This window comes from Arvicanthis niloticus, chromosome 22 (genome assembly GCF_011762505.2).
Source record: "Arvicanthis niloticus isolate mArvNil1 chromosome 22, mArvNil1.pat.X, whole genome shotgun sequence".
Lineage (NCBI taxonomy): Eukaryota > Metazoa > Chordata > Mammalia > Rodentia > Muridae > Arvicanthis > Arvicanthis niloticus.
Window position 1 is genome coordinate 36,952,037 of NC_133429.1, and position 24,079 is coordinate 36,976,115.

At 43.3% G+C, this 24,079-nt stretch overlaps 1 protein-coding gene across 1 annotated transcript in view; it reads right to left on the reverse strand.

Moving 5' to 3' along the window:
* The window catches only part of Tph2 (tryptophan hydroxylase 2), a 105,146-nt gene that overhangs the window by 64,610 nt on the left and 16,457 nt on the right, over positions 1 to 24,079 (reverse strand). Inside the window, exon 6 of the mRNA XM_076920241.1 lies at positions 4,970 to 5,166. Coding sequence (XP_076776356.1) covers positions 4,970 to 5,166 — 197 coding nt within the window. The remainder of the gene's footprint in view (positions 1 to 4,969; positions 5,167 to 24,079) is intronic.

The following is a 24,079-nucleotide window of genomic DNA, read 5'->3' on the forward strand; positions in this document are numbered from 1 at the left end:
TCTTCCCCTGACGATCCTCCCTGCTTGCCAGTGTTGAGTAGTGCACTGCTTAGGCACTCTCCACTAGGGTCTTAGAGTCCTTTCCTTTGTGTTGTGGTGTGTGTGTGTGTGTGTGTGTGTGTGTGTGTGTGTGTGTGTGTGTAAGTCCCTCCTAACATCACTCAATATCATTGCCTTTTGTGCCATTGCGTGGATCACCACGACAGAAAAACTGGACTAAAGCACCTCATATGGTATCCCTTTATGATAGAAAAAAAGAAAAATATGAATATAATAAAATCAAAAGTTACCAACAGCGTTACCATCAGCTAAATGAATCTACAGCTCATCAACAGTCTCAATTTTATAAAAGAAAGGTGTTTTGTTGAATAAATTATATTTTAAAGTGGTTATTTTATATTTACTGTCGTGGGCTTCAGAGTATGGTTGTTTTTAGTAAAAATGTATGTGTTTAAATGTAAAACATGCTTTTTTATTCTTTTTCTTTTTTTTTTTATTTTTCTCTCATATATCACATCCTAACCACAGTTTTTCCTCCCTCCCCTCCTTCCTCTTCCTCCCCTCACCTCTTCCCACTCCCATCCACTCCCCACTCCTTCTCCATTTCTCTTCAGAAAAGGGCAAGCTTCCCGGGATATCAACCAAACATGGCATATCCAGTTACAATAAGACCCAGCACATACCCTCGTATCAAGGCTGGACAAGACAACCCAGTAGGAGGACAAGGGTCCCAAAAGGAAGCAAAAGAACCAGAGGTATCCCCCACTCACACGGTTAGAAATCCTACAAGAACAACCTATTCAACTATAACATATATGCAGAGGACCTAATGCAGACCCATACAGGCTCCCTGATTGTCAGGTCAGCTCCTGGTTAGTTGATATATAGCCTACTTTCTTGTGGTGTCCTTGACCCCTCTGGCTCCTACAATCCATCTTTTCCCTCTCCTAAAAGATTCCCCGAGCTCCGCCTAATGGTAAAATATATTTATAAACACAGTCAAGCAATTGCTAAAGTCAACTTAATATAACCAACTCTGCATAGTTCCATATGTGCGATAAGAATACCATAAAAATCTACTCTTAGCAAATTACCATTATATAGGACAATGTGTCCAGCCATCATCACCAGGCTATAAGTTAGATGTCTAGACTTACACTTTGTGCATCACTGCATCTTTGTACCCTTTGACAAACATCTGCCACGCCCTCTACTCTCCCACCACTGACCCATTGTCTGGTTTTGTATAGTCCATGGTTTTAGATTCCACACACAGTGGGGGGTCACTTGTTCTTTGTCTTTCTGGCTTTGGCTTATCTCTCTCTTAGCATAGAGTCTGGGGCAGGGTTTACCCCTGATTTGAGCATTGGACAGGCTCCTGTTCTGAAATTTTTAACTTATTGGGAGAGTACCTCAAGATGGTTAGAAACAGCAACTAAATTTATAGAACAAATCCCTCCTGGGAGTTCTGGTACCAACATGGAAATGACACTGTTCTCAGGCCTCCCTGGAGCCGTAAATCTAGCAGCACTGTGTTTATGCCAAGAATTTCCACCTTAGATTGTTCCCCTGAGTATCAAAAACATAAATGTATTTTCTTCTTTTCTTATATTACGTCAACTGCAGCAGCATATCCTATATTGGGGTATGAGTTGGTATACCGAGGAACATTTTTTTTTTATTTTAATGGGTTTGTACTTTATTTCATGTAAATTAGAAAGATATAAGATTTCAACATGGAGAACTTTAACTTCGTATATATTATTGGCTTAGAAGTTTCTGTGTTATATAAACGAGGTGTTGTTTTAAATGAGTCAATTAAAAGAAACCAAACCCCACGCCTTGCCTTGAACTTGCCTTGTTTCTGCTGTGTGCCAGTGAGTGATTCAAACTGAATCCTACACTGACTCACAGGAAAATAGCAACCTGAGAGACAGATATAGAAAAAAAATATCTGTGAGATAATATAATTATGACTAAGGCTGTGAAACAAGAGAGCAAAACATGAATCCAAGATATGAGGAATGGATCCCATTGTAAACACCCAGCCTCCTGCATCTCTGTGGGAAACAGAAATTTGAGCACAGGGTCTCTGGGAGAACAGAGTCCAGCTGAACCACAGCAGAACGCGCTGTACAACTAGCTGCCAGTGAAAAGATGCTGATTGGGGCTTTCTACGTCTCCTCCTTAATAACAAATGCAGGGTTGTGGACAGTGTTCACACTCAGGCTCCTTCTCTACAGTCGGGGCTAGCCATGGCTCGGCAGCCCAGCTGTCAGGCTACCATGCAGTCTGATCCACGTATGTTACAAAATGAAAGCAGAGGGTGGAGTCACAATATTGTCATAACCAAAAATCACAGGCTGAGCAGTTCATACGTGTCCAAACTCAGCTCCTGGTCTGTGTCTGTGTGTCTTAGTGTTTAGTAGGCAGGGAGATATCAGCAAGCTTGGAAGACCTGAGGATCAGACACCTCTTTCTCAGTCAACAGCCTGTAAACCAAGAGCTGGAACAAGAATCTAATTGCTTATCAAAAGAATAGGGTTTGAGGGGCTGGGGAGATGGCTCAGTGGTTAAGAGCACGGACTGCTCTTCCAGAGGTCCTGAGTTCAACTCCCAGCAACCACATAGTGGCTCACAACCATCAGTAATGGGATCTGATTCCCTCTTCTGGTGTGCCTGAAGACAGCTACAGTGTTCTCATATAAAATAAATATACATAAAATAAATAAATAAATCTTTTAAATAAAATAAAATGATTAAGATAAATAAATAAAACCAATTATTAAAAAGAATAGGATTTGAATCATCTCTCTGTTCCTGGGAGAAGATATTAGATCCCAAACCTGGCTCCAGGAGGCCTCAACCTTGTCAGATCTCTGTCTAGCTGGAGACATTTGGAGAAAGAACAGTAACACACACCATTGTCCCCTCCTGTAAGAGTCTATCCAAACAGGCCTGTTAATCACATGGACAGGACAAAGTCCCACAGGAAAAACTGTTTGTTCTAAAGAGTCTGGAAATAATATAAAATTTACCTAACACATAAATGGAAACATCAGTCCCTTTGGTCATTACCCATTCTCACCCCTTGAGGGTGTACTTTGCTTTACTGTGTAATAAATTCTGTTCGCTACACTATTCTCCATGTGTCTCATTATATGAGCCCCTTTGGTGGGTAACACGTTCACCAGAGCAATGAGAGGAGTCTAAACTGAGATCCTGTTGATAGCAGGAGAATAGTGTTTGTACTCTTTCATGCACACAATAAAATGACTATGTAAGTGCCCGCGTGGTTCCCTTTAAAAAAATCTTAGACCACAAAACTCAAAATATTTACTAACCTAGCCCTACCCTTAACAGCCACTGAGAGTTTCTAAGCCAATCTGTGAGGGAAAAAGGTAACGTTTTAGGTAATGTTTCAGAAAGAGATGCTTGTGTGGAAGCAACGGGCAGGAGAGTAAAAGGGAAAGCTTAGGAATCGAGGTGGCAAAATGGTGGAAAGCTTAGTGTGGGTAGAAGATGTAGAATGAAAGGGAGGGCTAGGCAGGTAGGGTGTCACAAAGCTCAATGTGGCAGCCTGGGAGAGCCCAGGTAGAAGGAAAGCCGGCAAGCGACATCCACATAAGAGCCCTCAAAAGATGCCCACAGTCTCATCACCTTGAGTCTGCAAATGTTGTCTAACTTGTACAAAGTTTAGAGATGTGATCTAGCAATGGCTATAGGAGAAGCTAAGGTGGGAGGAGTAAAGAGAGGAAGAGGAGGAGCAAGGAGAGGAAGAGGAGGAGTAAGGAGAGGAAGAGGAGGAGAAAGGAGAGGAAGAGGAGGAGCAAGGAGAGGAAGAGGAGAAGGAAGAGGAGGAGCTAGGGGAGGGGGGGTCAAGAGAGGGGGGAACATGGAAGCAGATGTGCGCATGTCTCTAGCAGTCAAAGGTAGTTGGTATATCTAGATTGGGTATTGGGTTACACCTCTGATTGTATGGGCATCTTGTTAGTGAGCATTACCAAACATATAAAGCCTTTGTATAATCTAAGCATTAGAGTCTCATTTGTACTGAGCCCACATGGATGGTGGGATGGTCTGGGCTCAGCCAAGCATTGTGGAGATAGTGTGGTAGATTGGCAGAGCCATCTTCCGCGCTGGCGTCTCGTGGCGGCAGGGCTGGTGTCTCTGACTGCCTAAGCAGACAGCCCGAGCTGAGCAGCGGTGGTACAGCCGCTGCCACTCCTGGCCACAGGCCTAGGTTAGTCGGGAACATGGTGGTTGATTAAGAAAAGCCAGATTGAATGCTGCCGTTTGAAATATCTCTCACAATAATGGCTCCAGAGACAAGGATGCTATCTTGGATTATCCAACTGGGTGTTAAAACCATAAAAGGCTTTATAAGAAGGAAGCAGGAGAAGGAACTAGGCGAGGCGTGGTGGCGATGGAAATTAAGAGGTTAGCGTGGTAGAGATGAAGCCATTGGGCCAAGCAGTGCAGGTGAACAGCAACAGCTGAAAAGGGCAAAGGAACTGAAGCCCCCCAAAAGAGATATGGCCCCTTCGTCACCTCGATCACAGACGTCTGATCTCCAGTGTTAAGTATAATAGTTTGTGTTGAGAAGACACTCCAAGCTGATATTCTTCGCAGATGTCCATGGGGCTTGCTGATATATATATATATATATATATATATATATATATATATATATATATATATATATATATATATATAACAAGCCCCATTATATATATAACAGCAAGCCCCAAAGAAAGGCAGGCCCAGAACTTCATAAATACCCAAATCTATTTCTCCAGACAAGTATCCATTCTGCTGCCCACTGGGAGTTCAGGTTAATCGCTGGGTCAGTGCTCCTTACCTTAAGTCACTACTTTTCCCTTTCCTATTGGTGTGCCCTTGTGTCCTTGAAAAGCAAATGAAGATGGGGGGTGGGGGGGGACAATGAAAGGCAGCCCAGAGGTCCTACCTTTCAGAAACATAGAGACGTCTTCCAGTTGCGGCACGTTGTCTTCCCTGTAGCCACAGTACTTGGTCAGCAGGGGGAAGTTTTTCAGGTACTCTCGGCAAGCATGAGTCGGGTAGAGCTTGGAGAGCTCCCGGAACACAACACCCCAAGTTTTAGTTTCTTCTTCTGTGTACTCCACCCTAGGAATGGGCTGGCCACTAGGAAGGTAGGAAGAGAAAAAGGTAGAAAAAGAAAAAGAGAAAAGTGAATCTAGGGCACTACATTAAGCAGTTTGACATTAATGAAAGAGGAGTTACACACACACGCTTGCACACACACACACACACACACACACACACAGGAACAACTAAATGCCCGAAAGGATTCCATTAAATACTGAAATAAGTGCCACTCTGCAATTTCGTGTGTATATTTGATTTCTTGTAAGAGTTTTTAATGAAGTTACCATCTTCACATACCCTCTTAGAAACATGACAAGACATATGGTCTTTGTGTATGTGTGTCTGTCCTTGGGGGTGGGGTATGTGGGTATGAAGTGGTGTGTTCACATACATGCAGAATCCAGAAGAAGACGGTCAGTATCCAACTGTATAATGTTCCACTTTATTTCCTTGAGGCAGGATCTCCCACCAAATCTGGAACTTTCTTTTTCAGCTAGGCTGGCAGATCACCAACCCCAGTTACCCTCCTCTCTCCCCATACGTGCCAACAACTGAAGTGACAAGCAAGTAATAACATCCAACTTTTCACAGAGGTACTGGAGTTCCAACTCAGGTCTTCATGTCTGCCCGGCCAGTGCTCTTACCCACTGAACCATCTCCACTTCCAAGATTTATGTTCTTAAGCTGAGGTGGGTAACAAGTAAGGGTGCTCTGTTGGAATGGGGTGCTTTAAGTACAAAAGTCTTACGAGACTCTTTTCTGCAACTGCAAGACAACACCAATAAGTGAATGTCCTCTGTCAAAAATAAAACCGATTCCTGAGTTTTCTTTGTTCCTTGCCCAGACTCACCCCAATTTCCAAGTGTAATTTTGTGATTATTTGTTCAGTGCCTAAAATGTCTGGCAAGTACTAAATGTCTGTGCTGAATTTAAAAGAGTTTTTGCAAAGTACAGAAATAAGAGACATCTATTGCAGGTCAAACTGAGAGGCAGGCATGTGACATCCGCTTACTTCCAGACAAGAGTTAACGAAGTTCCCCTGGAAAGGTCAGATAGTAACTATACGCTTTCAGGTCGTGGGATTTCTGTCACAATTCTGCTATAGTAGCTCAAGCACAGCCATAGACTATAGATAAAGTGGGTCTGGGAGCTCCTCTTTATGAACCCATAAGTGGCAATGTGCTGGTGACAGTGAATATGGATATCTTGGACCACAGTCATGGAACACTCCCTGGAAAAGGCACATCCTGAGCTGACACAGGACCGGGAGTTCCCTAATAGTAACAAGAAGCACTGATTTAACAGTAGACAGCAACCATGAGCAAAGAAACGTGGCTCCCAATGTCACCTGAGGCCTGTAAGAGAAGAGAGCCATCGTTGTGTGCTTCTGCAAGCTTGAGTAAGTGACTTGAATCTGTACTTAGCATCTCTCTGGGATACCTAGTCTGAATCCGGGGATGACTGCAATCCCAGTGCATGGAAAGCTGAAGAAGAAGGAGGGGGAGGAGGAAGAAGAGGAGGAGGATGGGGAGGAGGAGGGGAGGGGAGGAAGAGGAGGAGGAGGAGAAGAAGGAGAAGGAGAAGAAGAAGGAGGAGGAGGGGGAGGAGGAAGAAGAGGAAGAGGAGAGGGAAGAGGAAGGGGAGGAGGAGGGGGAGGGAAGGAGGAGGAGGAAAAAAGGGGAAGAAAAAGAGGAAGGAGGAGGAGGAAAAGGAGAGGGAGAGGGAGGGGAAGAGGAAGAAGAAGAAGAAGAAGAAGAAGAAGAAGAAGAAGAAGAAGAAGAAGAAGAAGAAGAAGAAGAAGAAGAAGAAGAAGAAGAAGAAGAAGAAGAAGAAGAAGAAGAAGAAGAAGAAGAAGAGTCAAGTCAAGGCCTGGGTACATAGCAAATTTCAGGATAGTGTGAGTTACATAAGACCCTATCAAAACAAACAAACAACATAGGTATTTTGAGTTAGGTTTCAGAAATCCTATTGTGATGTACTTAACAGATAGCATGCCTACCCTGACCCCTAAACAGAAAGTCTGTTCCTTCTGTTATGAGAGAGAGAGAGAGAGAGAGAGAGAGAGAGAGAGAGAGAGAGAGAGAAGAACCTAGCAGTTCAAATTCAATCTACTACTGTAGGTGTTTATCACAGGCTCTCAGACAAGACAGTGCCTACCACTCAGGTCATTGCTGCAACAGGACACTATAAGATCATTCTGGAGAATCCCTGAGGTCATAAAGAAAAAGAATCAGATGCTAAGAATAGGCTCCCAAACAGATCTCCCCATGGCCTGCCAACCCCAGCCCTCTACATATTTCTAGGCTCCTGCCAAAAAAACATTGTTTAACATTCATGCCCAAATGTAGTTCCTACTGCCCCCCAAATGTTTACTTTTTAATCAAAATATATGAGGAATGGGAGAATAACACATACCAAAGGAAGAACTAGAAATTAACTGTTCCTTTTTTTTTTTTTTTTTTACCAAGAATAGGACTCCTGCAGACCAAATTAGAAGATTGGCCTTGTTTAAATTTGGCTGTTAACAACGAATGAAAAATTACAACCTGGCAGATATTTGCTGAGGAGATCAAGACTGCTAGGTCCTCATACCCATGGTGGATTTAGAACAAAAGCTTGATGTGCAAAAATAAAAAATAGAAAAGATGCAAAGAAGAAATGTGTAAGCGGGCTGCCTCTGGATCCAGAAATTCAGCTAAATCGATGAATCAGTCAGGCCAATAAACCTAATAAGATCTGTGCATGATCAGAAGGTGGAAAGGCAGTGAGGCCGAAACAATAAATGAAATATTGAAAAGCCATTTGAAAAGAATCGTTAGGTCAAACTTTTCCCTTCTGTATCAATCTGCAAGACACGCAGCACTTCAAAGGCAAGCTGAACGTAGCCAACAGGGTACAAAAGAAGAATAAGTACGAATTAGCCCAGGAAGAGCGAATTGCACAGGTCTCTTACTTGATGAATTTCCCACAGTGCAATCTTAGGAATATGGATGGCTGCGGATATTCTCATCCGTTTCTGCATGCCTGCCCCGCTGGGGGAGCTCATTCACTTGTTCTCTGAAGTAATGACTACTTAAAGTATTGCTGGTACCCTGAGCCCAGGTGAGATGCCCCTAGTCTTGAGGAGTGATTTCTCACACCACCTACACCCCTACCCTGGAAAATTCTTTTAACAGTCTAAAACTTCATCAAAAAGAAAAGTCTCATTTAATCCATTTCATATCTGTTGGGAAATATTCAAAATACAGCAACATAAGAAGCTTCCAATTTTTTTTTTGTCTAGTGCCAAGAATTACATACTATGTACTTCAGATTGCATGCCAGACACTCTTTCAAAGTTGAGCACTTGTACATGAATAAACCCATTTGATTCTCACAACTCCATAAATAGATATTGTCCTTATCCACACGTTTCATATATAAAAAGAAGAAGACTCCAGGAGATTGCCTAAAATCTTATTAGACAATAATAAGGCTTATTGTCTGGCATAAAATGGTAGTCTCCCTCCATTTGCTTATACCCACGAGAGTAAAACCACACTCCAGACATTAACTCATGCCATATACCAAGCTAAAGTAAGGTGTTTAGGTACATATGTGTGTGTGTGTTTGTGTGTGTGTGTGTGTGTGTGTGTGTGTGTGTGTGTGTGTGTGTGTAAAAATATGATGTATATTCATGTCTGCAGCCTTAGCATATATGATCTTGTAGGTCACAGAAGGCATTTTCACAGAGGTCAGAGGTAGGACAGGGCTCCCCAACAGAGTAAAGATGCAGTTGGGGCCCCAGGAATATAAAGCCATCAATATGCATTTTTTAATGTTTTTTAGTTATACCATTTTAATAGCATATGGGTATTTTGCCTGAATGTATGTCTATGCACCTCATGCACTGAGGAGGCCAGAAGAGGGCATCAGTTATCCTGGAGCTGAATTTGCAATATCTGTGAGTTATCATGTGGGTACTCGAAGTCAAGCCTTGAGTCCTCTGGAAGAGCAGTCAGTGATCTTAGTCCCTGAGCCATCTCTCCAGCCATGTGTTTCTTTTAACCCTTTGAAATGTGGCATTTGGAAAAATAAAAATAGCCATGGGGGAAATCCAGACGTATTGTGCTTCTCTGCATTTGCTCTGGGTTAGCAGACATTTGTGGGTTTGGGTGCACTTCGTTTAATAATTCCACTCTAGAAGTATGGTGGAGGGATGTCCTGACTTTTGGAGGTATGAGATATCATATATATCCTATGTTCTTATACATTTATCACTGGGTCCATGTGTATTCATGTATTTTATGTATATGAGTGCACTGTCTTGCACACCAGAAGAGGGCATCGGATCCCATTACAGATGGTTGTGAGCCACCACAGGGTTGCTGGGAGTTGAACTTGGGACCTCTGGAAGAGCAGTCAAGCACATGTTCTGATGAGGGTATAGCATCCTCTTGCCTCAGCATCCTAAAACTCTGCTTCAGACTGGAAATGAAGTGACTTAAACAGCCAAATTCTAGGGCGAACACCCAGCCTTCCAGATCCTCACCACCAACCAATACACTCCCCCATACTACCCTGTCCACCAGACCACAGACCTCATCTGCCAGCCTTATATGAAGTCAGAGATGCTTACGATTGTCAGGAGGTCCAAGTTTGCTGGAAAGAGCAGGGTTTCTTCTTTTCCTTCTGTCAGGAGATTAGGCCACTGCCTGTAACTTTTTATAAGGACTGTAAACTCCTGTTGACTTTTACTAATTTTCCCAGATGAAGTTTGCCAGAGCAGTAATCCCAGGACCCTGTGGTACTGCCACCAGAGGAGAACTGTCCCCAGGTCATCATTTGGAAACCTGGGAATATGGTACACTATACTTGAAAAGGAGAAACGTACCCTCTTGATACATGTCCTCTGAAATGTAAGGATAGCATGAATGTATGGCCTAATGTCCAGAAAAATGTAGAAATTTCCAGTCTGCTGTTCATGGAAGGAAGCTAAGAAAGCCTGCCCTGTTCAGTTCTCTTCCATTCTCTGCAGACAGAAGACTCTACTGGGTGCCTTCACCTTTTGTTGAAGAGGCATCACAGGGTCCCAAGCAATGGTGTGTTTGATTCAGAGGAAAGATGGGAGAAGTGGATGAAGACAAGGCTAAGGGGGAAGAGCATGTTTCTGCATGCAAAGTGATGGCGAGAGAGACATCACTCTCAGAAAACAACTTAGAGCGTGCTGCAGATGCCAGCACTCCAACTGAGAGAGCACTTTGGCAGAGCAAAGCTGCCTGAAGCAGAGTATGGTGTAAGGCTCACCCTGGACCCTTCTAACAATCACATGAAAAACAAAACAAAAATGTGTTAGCTCCCCAACCCCTACCTGACAGACACTCTCACCAGAGGAACTTGAGTCAAAAGGGGAAAAAAAGGTATTTCCGGACCCTGGCTCAGAGATACCTCCAAACCAATAAAATCAGACACATATTTAATCCAAATAACTGTGGGGGAGACAGGATGCTCTTTGAATCAAGTTTGAGATTAATCTTTCTTAAATGAACGGACCAAGTCTTAAATACCCAAGTGAGACTTTCCTAATAACTGAAAATGGCAGGATATTAGATGTTGCTAAGGAACTTGCTTCCCGGCAGGAAAGCGGGACTCGACACGATACAGTTGAAAGCGATGAGTAGGAAAATAAAAGTATTTTGTGTTGCTGTAAATCCCAACAATGCAATATTCCTCAGCTAGCTAATTATACATAAATATTTCATCGGATATCTAGGGAGTTTTCTCCATTTTTACAGAATTAGCTGGGATTGTGGAATTCTCAACAACGACCAAATTATTATTCACGGCTTCCTAGTTCTCTGCAGAAAAGCAGACATAACTTTTGATAGCTCTTAGTCACTGTAGATTCTACACTTTTGCCCCTGAATAACAAGCTATGGCTTCTTAAATGAGGGAACAAGACAAGAAAGGAACTGATGGACAGCGTGGAGATTTAGGCTTGACAGAAGGGAAAAGATAAAATCTCCTGACAGGTTTACTCAGATGACAAACTTTCTTTGGAAATACTGAAATCTGTAAGAGGGGTCTTTCTTGTTGCGTGTGGGCTGAGGAGATGGGGTGCTCAGGGAAGTGACTGCCATGCAAGCGTAAGGACCTGAGCCTAGAGCTCTAGCACCCAGGTAAAAGCCAGGCACAGTGGAGAGTATCTAAAACCCTGGTACTGAGGGAAGGGAAGACAGAGGCAGGCATGTGCCTGACGCCCATTGGCTAGATAGTCTAGAAAGATCTAGAAGTTCAGAGGGAGACTGTGTCTCAAAAACTAAAGTAGAAAGTAATGAAGACATCTGGCACCAACCTATGCCCTCCATGTGCATGCATTAATATGTGCACACACCCACACATGAAAAACACCCCCTCACACACACAACACACATGAAACACACCCACACAAGCACACACATGCATTCACACATGCACACCAACACACACAAACACATGCACACAAAAAACACACACCTTCCTGTTGACACATGTACACACCGAATATTCACGTATTCACATGGAAAAAAATGGATGTCTAAGGGTGAGCATTTGCCCAGTATGCACAAGGCCCCAGATTCAGTCTTAATCATAGAAAAGATGAAGGTCAGGGTGAAGGGAAGATAGGAGGAGAAAAGAAAAAAAAACCCACTCTTCTTGGAAACTAGGGAATATTTCTGGGAGTCCTACCTGTTTCTACCAGAAGAAGAAGGAGGAGGAGGAGGAGGAAGAGGGGGAGGAGGAGGGGGAGGGAAGGAGGGGGAGGGAAGGAGGGGGAGGGAAGGAGGGGGAGGGAAGGAGGGGGAGGGAAGGAGGGGGAGGGAAGGAGGGGGAGGGAAGGAGGGGGAGGAGGGGAAGGAGGAGGAGGAGAGGGAGAGGGAGGGGAGGGAGAGGAGGGGAAGGAGGAGGAGGAGGGGGAGGAGGAGGGGGAGAAGGAGGAGGAGGGGGAAGAGGGGAACAAGGAGGAGGAGGGGGAGGAGGGGGAGGGAGGGGGGAAGAAGAAGAAAAGGAAGAGGAGGAGGAGGAGGAAAAGGAGGAAGGGAGGGGGAGGGAGGAGGAGGAGGGGGTGAGAAAAAGAAGAAGAGGAGGAGGAGGGGAGAGGAGGAAGAAGAAGAGGAGAAGAAGAAGAAAAGGAGGAGGAGGAGGAGGAGGAGGAGGAAGAAGAAGAAGAAGAAGAAGAAGAAGAAGAAGAAGAAGAAGAAGAAGAAGAAGAAGAAGAAGAAGAAGAAGAAGAAGAAGAAGAAGAAATGAAATAAACACATTAAAAACAAGGTGTGAGCAGGTATAGACCAAGCATTCTGCACAAGTTCCAAGCTTGTTAGAGCAAAGATGATTACCAAATACGTTTTGACACAGATATCTAGGGATTCACACACCACAGAGACTTCAACTTTGTGGAATCTTTTTTACAGCCAGATCAGTAAGTAACAAGGTCTTTATTTCACTTAACTGTTTGTCTGATCTTCTCCAGCACTACAAAAGGCAATGTATTTTTTCTTACACTTTTTTTTTTTTTTACATTGGAGAATTGCAAAATATCTGTTTGTGTGCAGTAGTACTTCCGGGCCACCTCCTAGAGTCCTTGCTGCTAGAATTCCCAGTCCAAGATGTCATTTCTCTGCCTGTCATTTCTCATCTTATAGCCACTCCAGTGTGGAGAACCCATTCGGTTATTCAATAGTGGAAGACAAGGCAGGCCCCAATCAATGGTATTAACATGGAGAAGTCAAGACTGGATGGAACAAGGCACAAATTGACTTCCTTTTAAATAGTTGAGTTTTTTCAGAAGCAAGGGCCAAACAGAGCAGAAGGGAAATAAAGAATTGGTTCAGATGGGTGAAACTGATTTTAACAAATCAAGAAAACATAAAAGAACCCATCTTTCTATTTCATTCCATTACACATCCCTGGGGGCATGAGGTGCCTCACTTATTCAAGAGCTGCTCATCTACCTGGAATAGACTCTGCCTCTTTGCTTTTCCTCATCTTTTCTTTCTTTTCGAATTGGAGCCTATCTATCTTGATTGACACTCCTACCCGGGGTTACAGAAGGAAAACAGGAAGATATGAAATGGAAAATACAGCTCATTAGCAATTAGTCAGTCTCTAAGGGATGGAAGTGGCCCTGGAGAAAGTTTACGGGAACTTCAAGGCTAGTGTGGTCTCTGTCTTTGTTCTCCTTGACTATTGAGAGGCTTTTGCTATGCTCGTCTGTAAATACAGCCTGATTACTGCATAGTCTCGGGGGGAGCCATCTCTAGTTTAGACCTTTTCTCTCTATCCAAGAAAGCACATGACAACATACAACAATAAGACCATCTCATTATAAGAGCCTGCTTTTGATGGAGTATAATTTTTAATTTGCCATTCATAATATTCACTTTTAATTGTTAGTATTTATTCCACTTCTGGAATCAGTATGGTTTCTGGAATTCAGGTGATGCCAGTAATCAGAAATTACAGTAGCTCCAGAACATGCTTACTGATACCCAGAGAACAATCCTTACATTTCATGAAATCAAATAACCTGCAGGTGACTTGGAAAAGGATGGTTATTCACTAGTAAAATAATTTATATACATGAAACTAAAAAAAAAAAAAAAAAAAAAAAAAAAAAAAAAGATATTGGCAGAAGAAAGAAACACCATGTGTAGACTGGATGATATCCATTAAGGTTTAACCAAACAGCAGATACTATTTCTCATACTGATTTCTAAAAATATATAAGAAATACCTGGGGTTCTTTTATTTGGTAAAATTATACTTCAAGAATTCATGAAACTTGAGAGATGGCTCAGCAGTTAAGAGTTCTTGCATAGGAGCCAGTTCAATTCATAGCACCCACACTGTGGCTTACAACAATCCATAGTTCTAGTTTAACATCCAACACCCTCTTCTGACCTCAATGGACACCACATGCATATAAATACATGCATCCAAGACATTCAAGCACATAAAATAAAGTAAATAAATGTAAGAGAAAACCAGAGAAGAGAATAAATGAAATAAGTCAAACATATAGAAATAAGAACCCATATTCACTGTCATCTAGAAAGTAGAGAGGCCTGAATAATGGGATAATGAACTTTAACAGTACACACAATGTATATGTTTGGAACAATCACACTAACCCCCGACTAATGTGCATAATTAGCACATGATCAATAATTTTAAAATAATCACAATAGTACATATATTAATATTCTAATCTGTCTGTCATTAAGATATATGCTTTTTCGATGTAATAATCGTTATTTTATTTGTTCAATTTTAATTTAATTTTTTGGGTTTTTTATAGTTTTATGCATGAATACTGTATTCACATTATTTCTGCCCCTTCCTCTCCCTCCAACTCCAAACTCCAACAATATATATTTATAAACATAAATATATATTTAAAAACAACATAATGAGTCCATTGAGTGTATCTCATATATACAAGTATGTGAATTGCCATGCAAGAGTGTGTGTGTGCATGTGTTTAAAGTTGTCCAGTTGGGATTGGTGGTCTGCTCATTTTGTATTTCTGACACCAAGAGTACAAGGTGCCATATGCTGCTGTTCAATAAACAATATTTGCTGAATGAGTAAATCCAGCAGTCAGCTTAAAGCAAGCTACAGTTGTGCTTCAAGAAGTCAGGCAGATAAATATCTGCCTTATGTCATTCTTGCCTTGCGTATTTTAAGCTACAGAAACTGCAACTGAAGATTTTGGGATTCCTGTAAGGTTTCTGGTCACTTCCCGTTACCTGTTTGCACCTTCACTTGTCTTTCTCCTGGTTTTCTCCATGCAGCTTCCCACCCCCTGTCTAGACACTGTCACTCAGACATCCAGAGGCATAATTTTCACCAGGAAAGAAATCAACATATGGAAACCCCCAAAGACATAAAAGTCTCAACAGGACTAAATACAGAGATACTTCTCTGGCTAGGTAACGTGGCGAATGAACATGCCAAAATATTTTCAAGGACATGGGCACAATGATGTGTTCCATTGAAGGAAACTGGTAAATTCTTGTAGTAACTTACCCTCCAAGCTGAGTTATGCCAGGATTCCGATAGGTTCAAGTGTTCTGGCATAAACAGATGGGGAGGGGACATAACTGCTAAGCCACACCAGAGAATACACATAAAGGCTCAGACTTTTTTTTTCAAACCACCCCCTTAGGGCAGTCAGGTAAGGAGCATTTGTGAGCACATATTTTATTTGCTTTTTGCAAATGGGTTTCGCGCACGTGGATTTTTGTAAACGAGTCTACAGGCCCTAAGGAACTTTTATATGGGAGTAAACAAAATTGTTGGTTTTGTTTTGTTCACGCTGTTAATATTGGCGCTTCCTTTACAAGAGACATAATGAAAATAAACCACTTCACCTAAGGGCCCTGGGGAGAAGGAAGATTTAACTCCTGGAGATTGTGTGTTTTATTTGTCCTCTGCCCCGTAAGACAAGGCTTCTTGCCACTTTCTAACCTTATAGAAGGTCCTCTTCACATTACAGAGGAGAGGTTTTCATCTGCACAATCTAGCCGTTAAACGCCAACAGCAGCAGCTATGGGCTTGGCACCTGTCCGTGTGCTTGCACACAGCCTGTATATGGACATCACAAAGATCCCAACACAGAAAAGATCTAAATCCCCAGGTTGCCAACAGCAGGCGACCACCTCAAGTCACAAAAACAAAGATACTGGGAGCTAAAGATTCCCTCGGAGCTCGAAATTCAATCTGGTTTGTCTTGTAACCAGCCTAGCAAAAATCAAATGTTGCTGACTTGTGACCATGTCCTTTTTTGGTAGGTGGATGAAGGAGAATGGTTACCTTGACACTTCAAAGCTTTAACCAAGCTTATAATAGCAATTATCTATCATTTGACTGAAACAGTAACAATAAATATAGCAGCTCGTTATATAAAATTATGCTCATTTTACAGGAAACCATTAATATCCCTATTATGTGGTTGAGAAAACTGAGGCCAATCAGTTCTTAGGTGGCAAACCAAGGGCTCAGAACTGGCAAGCCAGCTCTATAGATCCTGTTCTGCCTCTCTCCCTCTCCCTCTCCCTCTCCCTCTCCCTCTCCCTCTCCCTCTCCCTCTCCCTCTCCCTCTCCCTCTCCCTCTCCCTCTCCCTCTCCCTCAACCTCAACCTCTCCTTCTCTGTCAACCTCTTCCTCTCCTTTTCCCTCTCCCAGAGTCTCAGGTAATCCGGGCCAGTGGACTTCTCTAGCTGAGAATGAAATTCAACTTCTGATCTTTCTCCTTCCTATTACAACATAGAGTTTATATGGTGTTGGGGCTCTGTAAATGGTAAGTCCGCACCCTACCAACATAGCTACATCATCAGCCCCAAGACTTACTCTTTCATCAGATTTATTATTTTATGTTTGTGTGTGTTCCTGAGTGAGTGTGTGTGTGTGTGTGTGTGTGTGTGTGTGTGTGTGTGCGCGCGCGCGCACGCACAAGGACAGAAGAGGGTATCAGATCCCCTGGAAGTGGAGTTGCAGGCAGGTGTAAGCTGCCCAGTGTTGGTGCCAGGCCTAACCTGAAGACCTCTTTTAATCAACAAACCTCAGTGCAAGGTGAATATCCAATATGCCAGAATTGCGGTTTCGCTTTCTGTTTCCACAATTGCAAAACTGAAGACTGGACACAATACACTGTGAAAAGCACAGGAACCATTGCCTAGTACCTAACAGATACTCAGGGTAGCTGACTCCTTCTCCCTCCAGGTATATAAAATGAATGAAATTTCATCACTTCCCTGCAGGGTTGGCAATAGGTCTGGAGATAACAAAACAGCCCTCTTCCATATAAATCCTTTCAACTCTCGGACAGGACTGGTGGAAGTAATTTGAATCCTTCGTGTTCACAGAAATCATTTTAAAGTAAAAATATCTTTGCCTCTTTCTCTGCGAAACACATTAGAATCTGGTGCAGCCTCTGTCCCTGTCAGTGAGCGATACAGGGCCACACTGAGTAATGATTTCCACAGCTGGGAGAACCATGCTGTAATCAGACAACACCCCATGGTGGCATTCACACACACCTAAAATCCCACCAAGCCCTACCCCTACCCCAGAAAAATAGAAAAGCAAAACGTTTATCCAAATCAATCTCCTCTTTTGTCTTTCCTTACAATTCTCAGGCCCCCTTCCTTTTTAGTCATTTAGCTAAACGTCAGGTAGTGGGAAGTATTTGGCATGAAAATGTTTCTTTCATAAAGCCTAACGTCATTTAAATACTTGCAGGAGCTGTGTGTTTGAAATAGGCTGAGCCGGCTGTAAAGGACAGACTTTCTCACTCTGTGCCTTGGAGAGTTTAAAAGTCCAGATCTTCGTTTACTAGCATAGTTCCTCTCAGTCTGTGTGAGGTACCACCTAAGTCAAATGGAAGTCGCTATGCAGTAAAAAAAAAAGAAAGAAAGAAAGAAAGAAAGAAAGAAAGAAAGAAAGAAAGAAAGAAAGAAAGAAAAAAGAAAAGAAAACAGAGGAGTGGCCTGGTGAGCAAAGACATTTAGATTCTTTGAAGGAAGCATTCTTGAACCTCTAATGTGACCCTCCCTCAGAAACGAGCCTTGTCATCAGGGAAATGACCCCAGAACTACAAATATTTGGGTTGATTCCACTTTTCAATTTACCGCTCCATTTCAGAGAAATTAAAGCATCAACAACTGGTGTTTATGCAGGAGGCAAAAGGACCCAAACAGACACATTTATCTCAGTTTCATTCAAAACCTGGGAAAGCAAATCAATGAAGGATAATGGGAAAAGATAAAATTAGCCCAGGCAGGGAAGAAACACATATTTGCTCCTAGGATGACTCTCAGAAAGAAAGAAAGAAAGAAAGAAAGAAAGAAAGAAAGAAAGAAAGAAAGAAAGAAAGAAAGAAAGAAAACTTTCTCTCACATCAAAGGATAGCCCACTATTCATCAAGGTGACCATCTGCCAGTAAAACTTACTGAGAACATCACCTCTTAAAAATTAAAAACTTGCGACCCCCCCCAAATCAAGTCAGTCCGTGTTGAGAAAACTTAACTCTCCCCTTCCTTTCTTCCCATCTCTCTTCCTTGTTTCCAATTAAGATTCGCCTACCTACAAGTAGGTACAGTGGTACCCTTGACTCCAGTTGGTAATGTATTCCTTTAAGCTATTCTGAGACCATGCATGGCCCATTAATCATGCCTCTTCTCAAATGAAATAATTTCTGGAAAGGGTGGAGAAGTGGAGCCACCCAGCTTATTTTTCCCACAAGTTGCGATAATTGCAGATGCCTCTTAGGAAAGACTCGGCTTCGGCAATTCTGCAGTTCAAACACAAAGTTAAACTGTCAGAACTACCTGGAAGGAAAAGCCCCAGTCTGCACAGTCCCCAGTCCCCAGTCCCCAGTCCCGAGGTAACTCCGCTCCAGGCCTAGAGACTAGCCTTTCTTTGCCTCTGATCGCCTTTCCTTTAGAAACTATTGGCTGCCCCCTGCTGAATTGTGTAGAGAATGAGAAGATTCCAAAGACCTGAGAAGGGAAAGGAAAAGCTGCCTTGGAAGTCCAGCCTGTGCGTGCCAGAACATATCCCTCTGTGTTTATGCATCCGTTCAAACACTCACAGCTGCCTGCCTGTTACTAGGCTTCATCTTGGCATTTGGTGGTACAGGTAAGGATGAAGGAGTAGTGAAAGGTTCCACTCTCCCCTGCTATGAATAGAAGATTCGAATTGACACAGTCCCTGTTAAAAGAGAAACTTGCTCCTCCCTCTCCCCAGAGGAGCTGGGCGCCCCTGTGCACAGGCTCACCCAAATTCAATGTGCTTGTCCGGGCTGGCGATTGCGGTTTTCCAAATAGGCTAGTGTGCACTTGGCGTTGTTTTGTTTTAAGGTCTCTACTTTACAGAGTACTTAGGTACAGAACAACTCACAAAGGGTGCCACTTGATAAATCAAGAAAATCATGAAATAAATAGGACAGCAACTAGTGAAGGAAAAAAAAAATAGTGACAAATCCCTGGCGGTTGTTTCTGAAGCCTCAGCCCAGCTGGGTTGATTTCTATCCGTTCCCTATTGGGTTGGGAGGGTTGAACATTGGAAGAGAGGAGAAAAGCCTCACAAGGTAAGGTACGTGAGGAAAATCACTTCACAGGATCAACTCATGGACTAGACCGTATAAGATGTCCCCCGACCGGCCTAAGACAGACCATGTGGCCTTGAAGTCACACAGGGCTGACTGGAATCCTGACTGCATAAAGCTTCAAGTGAATTAAATTCTGACAAGAACTCTGTGTTTCCGCTTCGCTGAGACTTTTGTAAAGAGGTGAATTGCTTTTTTAAATGCCAGATCACTCGTTTCTGTTGATGCTATTTTCAACAGGTACCTAGGTCAAGCGGAAGTGGCCACAGACACTTTAAAACAAAATGAAAGGGAGAGAGTAGGTGTGGCCTACTGGGCAAAGATAGACATTTAAATTCCACAAAACGCTCCCCCACACACACACCGCCCCGACTAGGGCTGACCTGTAGCAGCTGGTGTTCTCTTGCTAATTGTGTTATCCAAAAAAAAAAAAAAAGAAGAAGAAAGAAAGAAAGAAAGAAAGAAAGAAAGAAAGAAAGAAAGAAAGAAAGAAAGAAAGAAAGAAAAACTGTTTGTAGTGTCCCGCAGGAAGACTAAAAGGAAGCCTGCCCCCAGCTGGCTCTAGTTGGTAATAAAAAAAAATGCCGAACAGCCAGTCAATGGCTGGGCAGAGGGAGACGGAGAGGGACCTACAGACTTGAGCAAGCTAGGAACTGAAAAGAAAAGATGAAGAGTCGCCTTGATTCGGAGGCAGAGGGATCAGGTTTAGAGCCGCAGAAGGAAAATCATCCGAAATGTAGGTGAGAAGGAATGAGGCCTCCAAAAGGGCTGCCCAGAAGCGTCTTGGGCAGCAAAGAGTAGGGGACGCCCAGAAGGAGTCAGGGCAACAAAGATAAAATGTAGAATTAGAGGACATTAAGCCAGGATTACCGGAGAGAAATGTGTGCTAGCCACGGGGAGGATTAGAACTGCCCAGACTTTGAGCTAGCCAAGGCATTTTAAAACTAACGTGTGTGTGTGTGTGTGTGTGTGTGTGTGTGTGTGTGTGTGTGTGTGTGTGTATGTGAGTGTGTGTGTGTGTATGTAAGTGTGTGTGTATGTGTGTGTGAGTGTGTGTATGTGAGTGTGTGTGTGTGTGTGTGTGTGTGTGTGTGTGTGTGTGTGTGTGTGTGTGTGTTTCTTCCATTTGGGAATCCAGATAGCTCCTGGGCAAGCGCTTAGGTGCAACCCATAGGGAGCCGGAGCGGAATAGCCCATTACTGCTACACCGACCCTTCAAAGAAGCCATTCCAGCCAGCCAGTGTTGCAAACTCTTTAAGTTCTGTTATTCAATTTAGCGCTCTGCTCTGAAGAATTCAAACAACAATGAGGGGTACTTGATAGGGTGAGGTGATCAGGCGTTTCAACGTTGGTTAAGTTGCTTGATATCTCTGAACCCGAGTCCCCTCATCTTCTAAGAGAGTGTAATAATGGTATCTACCTCAAATGCTACTTACAGGTTAAACGACAGACTGTAAGTGGATTTGCCTGACACAATGCCCAGCACTTGCTGGGAACTGAACGAGAGGAAGTTGAGGATTCCGGAGCCTGTAGCCAAGAAACCAACAACAATGACCGTCTCCCCATCATTACCCAAGCAGTAGTGAGCACACTGTTGCCCGTCCCAAGCCAAACCCTCCAACCTTCGCCTACCTTTGACTCACAGCCCTAGAGTTACGAGGATCAGTATTTCATATTGAAGAAGAAAATTCTGTGTGTACAAGAAACTACAAACTGTTTCTACACACAAATGGGTTTTGCTTGGTTGTGTTGTTTTGTTTTAGCACACTCCAACAATCTAGGGACGCTAGAGACTGAAACTCCTTAATTCAACCAACCACTCCAAAAAGGTCATTCACTCATTTTAGATGAACCTTAACACTTGGTTACAGGGACTCAAGAAACCATTACTAATTTAACACATGACAATGATAATAAATACTGGTATTATCTATCACTGATCTTATATCCCTTGAGCCCTGATTACCATTGATATTTCCCTCAAATATACAAGATAGAGATGGCACCAGGTTTTTTTTTTAAAGATTTATTTATTTTATGTATGAGTGCTCTATTTGCATGTACACCTGCATGCCAGAAGAGGACATCAGATGGTTGTGAACCACCATGTGGTTGCTGGGAATTGAACTCAGGACCTCTGGAAGAGGTGCAGGTGGTTCTGATGCTTTGATTTAATTGGGAATCTACGTTTTTCTGACACTCAAGGTCTTTGCCTTCGGCTGGTTTTTGATCTATCAATAAAGTTGCCAGTAGCCAATGGCTGAGCACGGGGCGGGACACAGTGAGACTCAGGACTGGGATTGAGGAGAAGGGAGAAGGGGTGCAGTAGCAAAAGAGATAAAGCCAACCAGCCATGTGAGTTTCAGGTAAGTGGCCTCTGGCCACTTCCCCAACTGGGCCTGGGGTGTCAAGGGAAGATTTAGAGTGCCCAGTCATTGAGTTAGCCGAGGCATTTTAAGAATAACTGGCGTGTGCGCGTGTGCGTGGGTGGGTTCGTTCTCTCTTCCGGGATCCAAGATAGCTCCTAGGCGGGTGAGCCAGTGCAACGGACCAGGAGCACAAAGCAGGACAGCCAGAAAGAAAGAAAAGAAAGAAAGGAAGGAAGGAAGGAAGGAAGGAAGGAAGGAAGGAAGGAAGGAAGGAAGGAAGGAAGGAAGGAAAGACCTCCCAGTACACCCCAGCACCCAGTTTTTAAAATGAGTGTGTTGACATTGAGACCGCTGCTCGTGACCACAATGCTTGTAATTGTTGGGGGTGAATTAAAACTGGGTTCCAAAGAACTCCAAAGTCTACCGGTTCTGACACACTCACTCGCAGCGACATTGCGCTACTCTCCAGGATTCTTTCTGCCCATGGAGCCTTCTAATCACACATTAGCACACACTGTGGTAGAGCCACTACAGAGGGTCCTGAAGAACTAGATTATAAGATAAATGTATGTGATACTAACCCCCAAAATGGTCCCTCCAACGGCCTGATTCTTAACCCTTCCATTTTCAAGGTTAATCAGTGAATCCAAAGAATTTTGCCAGAAAGATATGTCTCTCCCAAGACTAGATGATAAAAGACATCTTGGAACTGGGATGTGGTTCAGCTGGTGCAGGCTCACCCAGTAGCCCACGCTCCGAAATTCTGTCCCAGAAAGTATGTACCAGAATCCCAGAAAGGTGGCGGCAGGAGGTTCAGACTCTCAAGGCCAGGTTAGAGCACTTATCAAGCCAGACAAACTGAGCTTGATCCCTGAGATCAACGTAGTAGAAGGAGAGAACTGATTCCTGCGAGTTGTTCTCTTACTTCCATACACATACCATAGTACACCTACACCATACCTAATAATCATGCGTGTATAGCACAGGTACACACACAATAAATATAGTTTACATTTTCCTAATTAAAGAAAAAAGTCACCCTTAGCTACATGTGAGTTCAAGGCTAACCTGGGCTTCATGAGACCCTGCCAGTCTCGTGAATAATAATAATAATTATTATTATATATAATAATAATTATTATTATAAATATAATAATTATAATAATAATTATTATTATTACTATTATTTTTAAAGACATTGCACATTCTGACTTGTTTTCTCACTTGGAGCACTTGATTTGAGGGCTGTCCCCTGCAATATCATGAAGATGTCCAGGCAGCCCATTGGACAGGTCACATTGCAAGAAACTGAGGCCTTCAGCCAACTGCCCTATAGTAACCATGCTAGAAGCAGAGCCTCGTGCCCCATCAGGCCTTCGAATGACTGCAGCTCTAACTGTTAGAACTCCTGATCTAGAACCACTCAGCTAAGCTACTTCCTAGTCCTTAGCATTCACACCCCATGTGGAACAACAAACATCTGTGGTTTTTAAGCTACTCAATTTGGGGGAAAATCTGTCATGCAGAAATAAATAATACAGATTCAAAATCAAGCAGAAGTCAAGACAGAGAAAACCTTAGTGACGGGCTGAAGAGAAAGCAAGCAAGCACGCAACGGGAAATAAAAGGTTGAAACACCGAGGTTGACAAAAGGCAGAGAATTGGAGTGAGAAACTAATGCCCGCAAGTCCCTGTGTGGATTTCCTAAGTACCATTTCACAGAAAGAAAACTGAGGCAGAAAAATCCTAACCAGTGTGTCCTGACCAGTTGAGAGGTGAACCGTAAAGCTGGGATTCCCTCGCAGATCGAAAAAGAAAAGGCACGAAAAGACTCGACAGGGCCGGCACCTATTCAGTGGGCCTGTGACCTTGGTTGGGTTCTCAGACTATTACAGCGACAAGGCACATTGTACAGCAATGCCCTCCCCCGGTTGTCTCATTTAATCATCAAAGTAACTCCCAGAAGAGGAGCAATGGATGTTTTCTTTTACCTCCAATTTACAGGAGAGAATACTTAAGGTAAGAAATTAGGTGGCGGTGCTGCACGCCTTCAGTTTTAGACATGCAGAATGCAGAGGCAGGTAGAGTTCTGTGAGTTGGAGGCCAGCCTAGTTTACAGAGAGAGAGTTCCAGGACGGCTAGGGCCCCACAGAGAAACCTTGTCACAGAAAAAGAAAGAAAGAAAAGAAGGAAGGAAGGAAGGAAGGAAGGAAGGAAGGAAGGAAGGAAAGAAGGAAGAGGAAAGGAGGGAGGGAGGGAGGGAGGGAGGGAGGGAGGAAGGAAGGAAGGAAGGAAGGAAGGAAGGAAGGAAGGAAGGCAGGAAGGGAGGGAGGGAGGGAGAGGAAAGGAGGGAGGGAGGGAGGGAGGAAGGAAGGAAGGAAGGAAGGAAGGAAGGAAGGAAGGAAGAAGGAAGGAAAGGGGAGATGAGAGAAAAAGGAGAGAGGGACGGAGG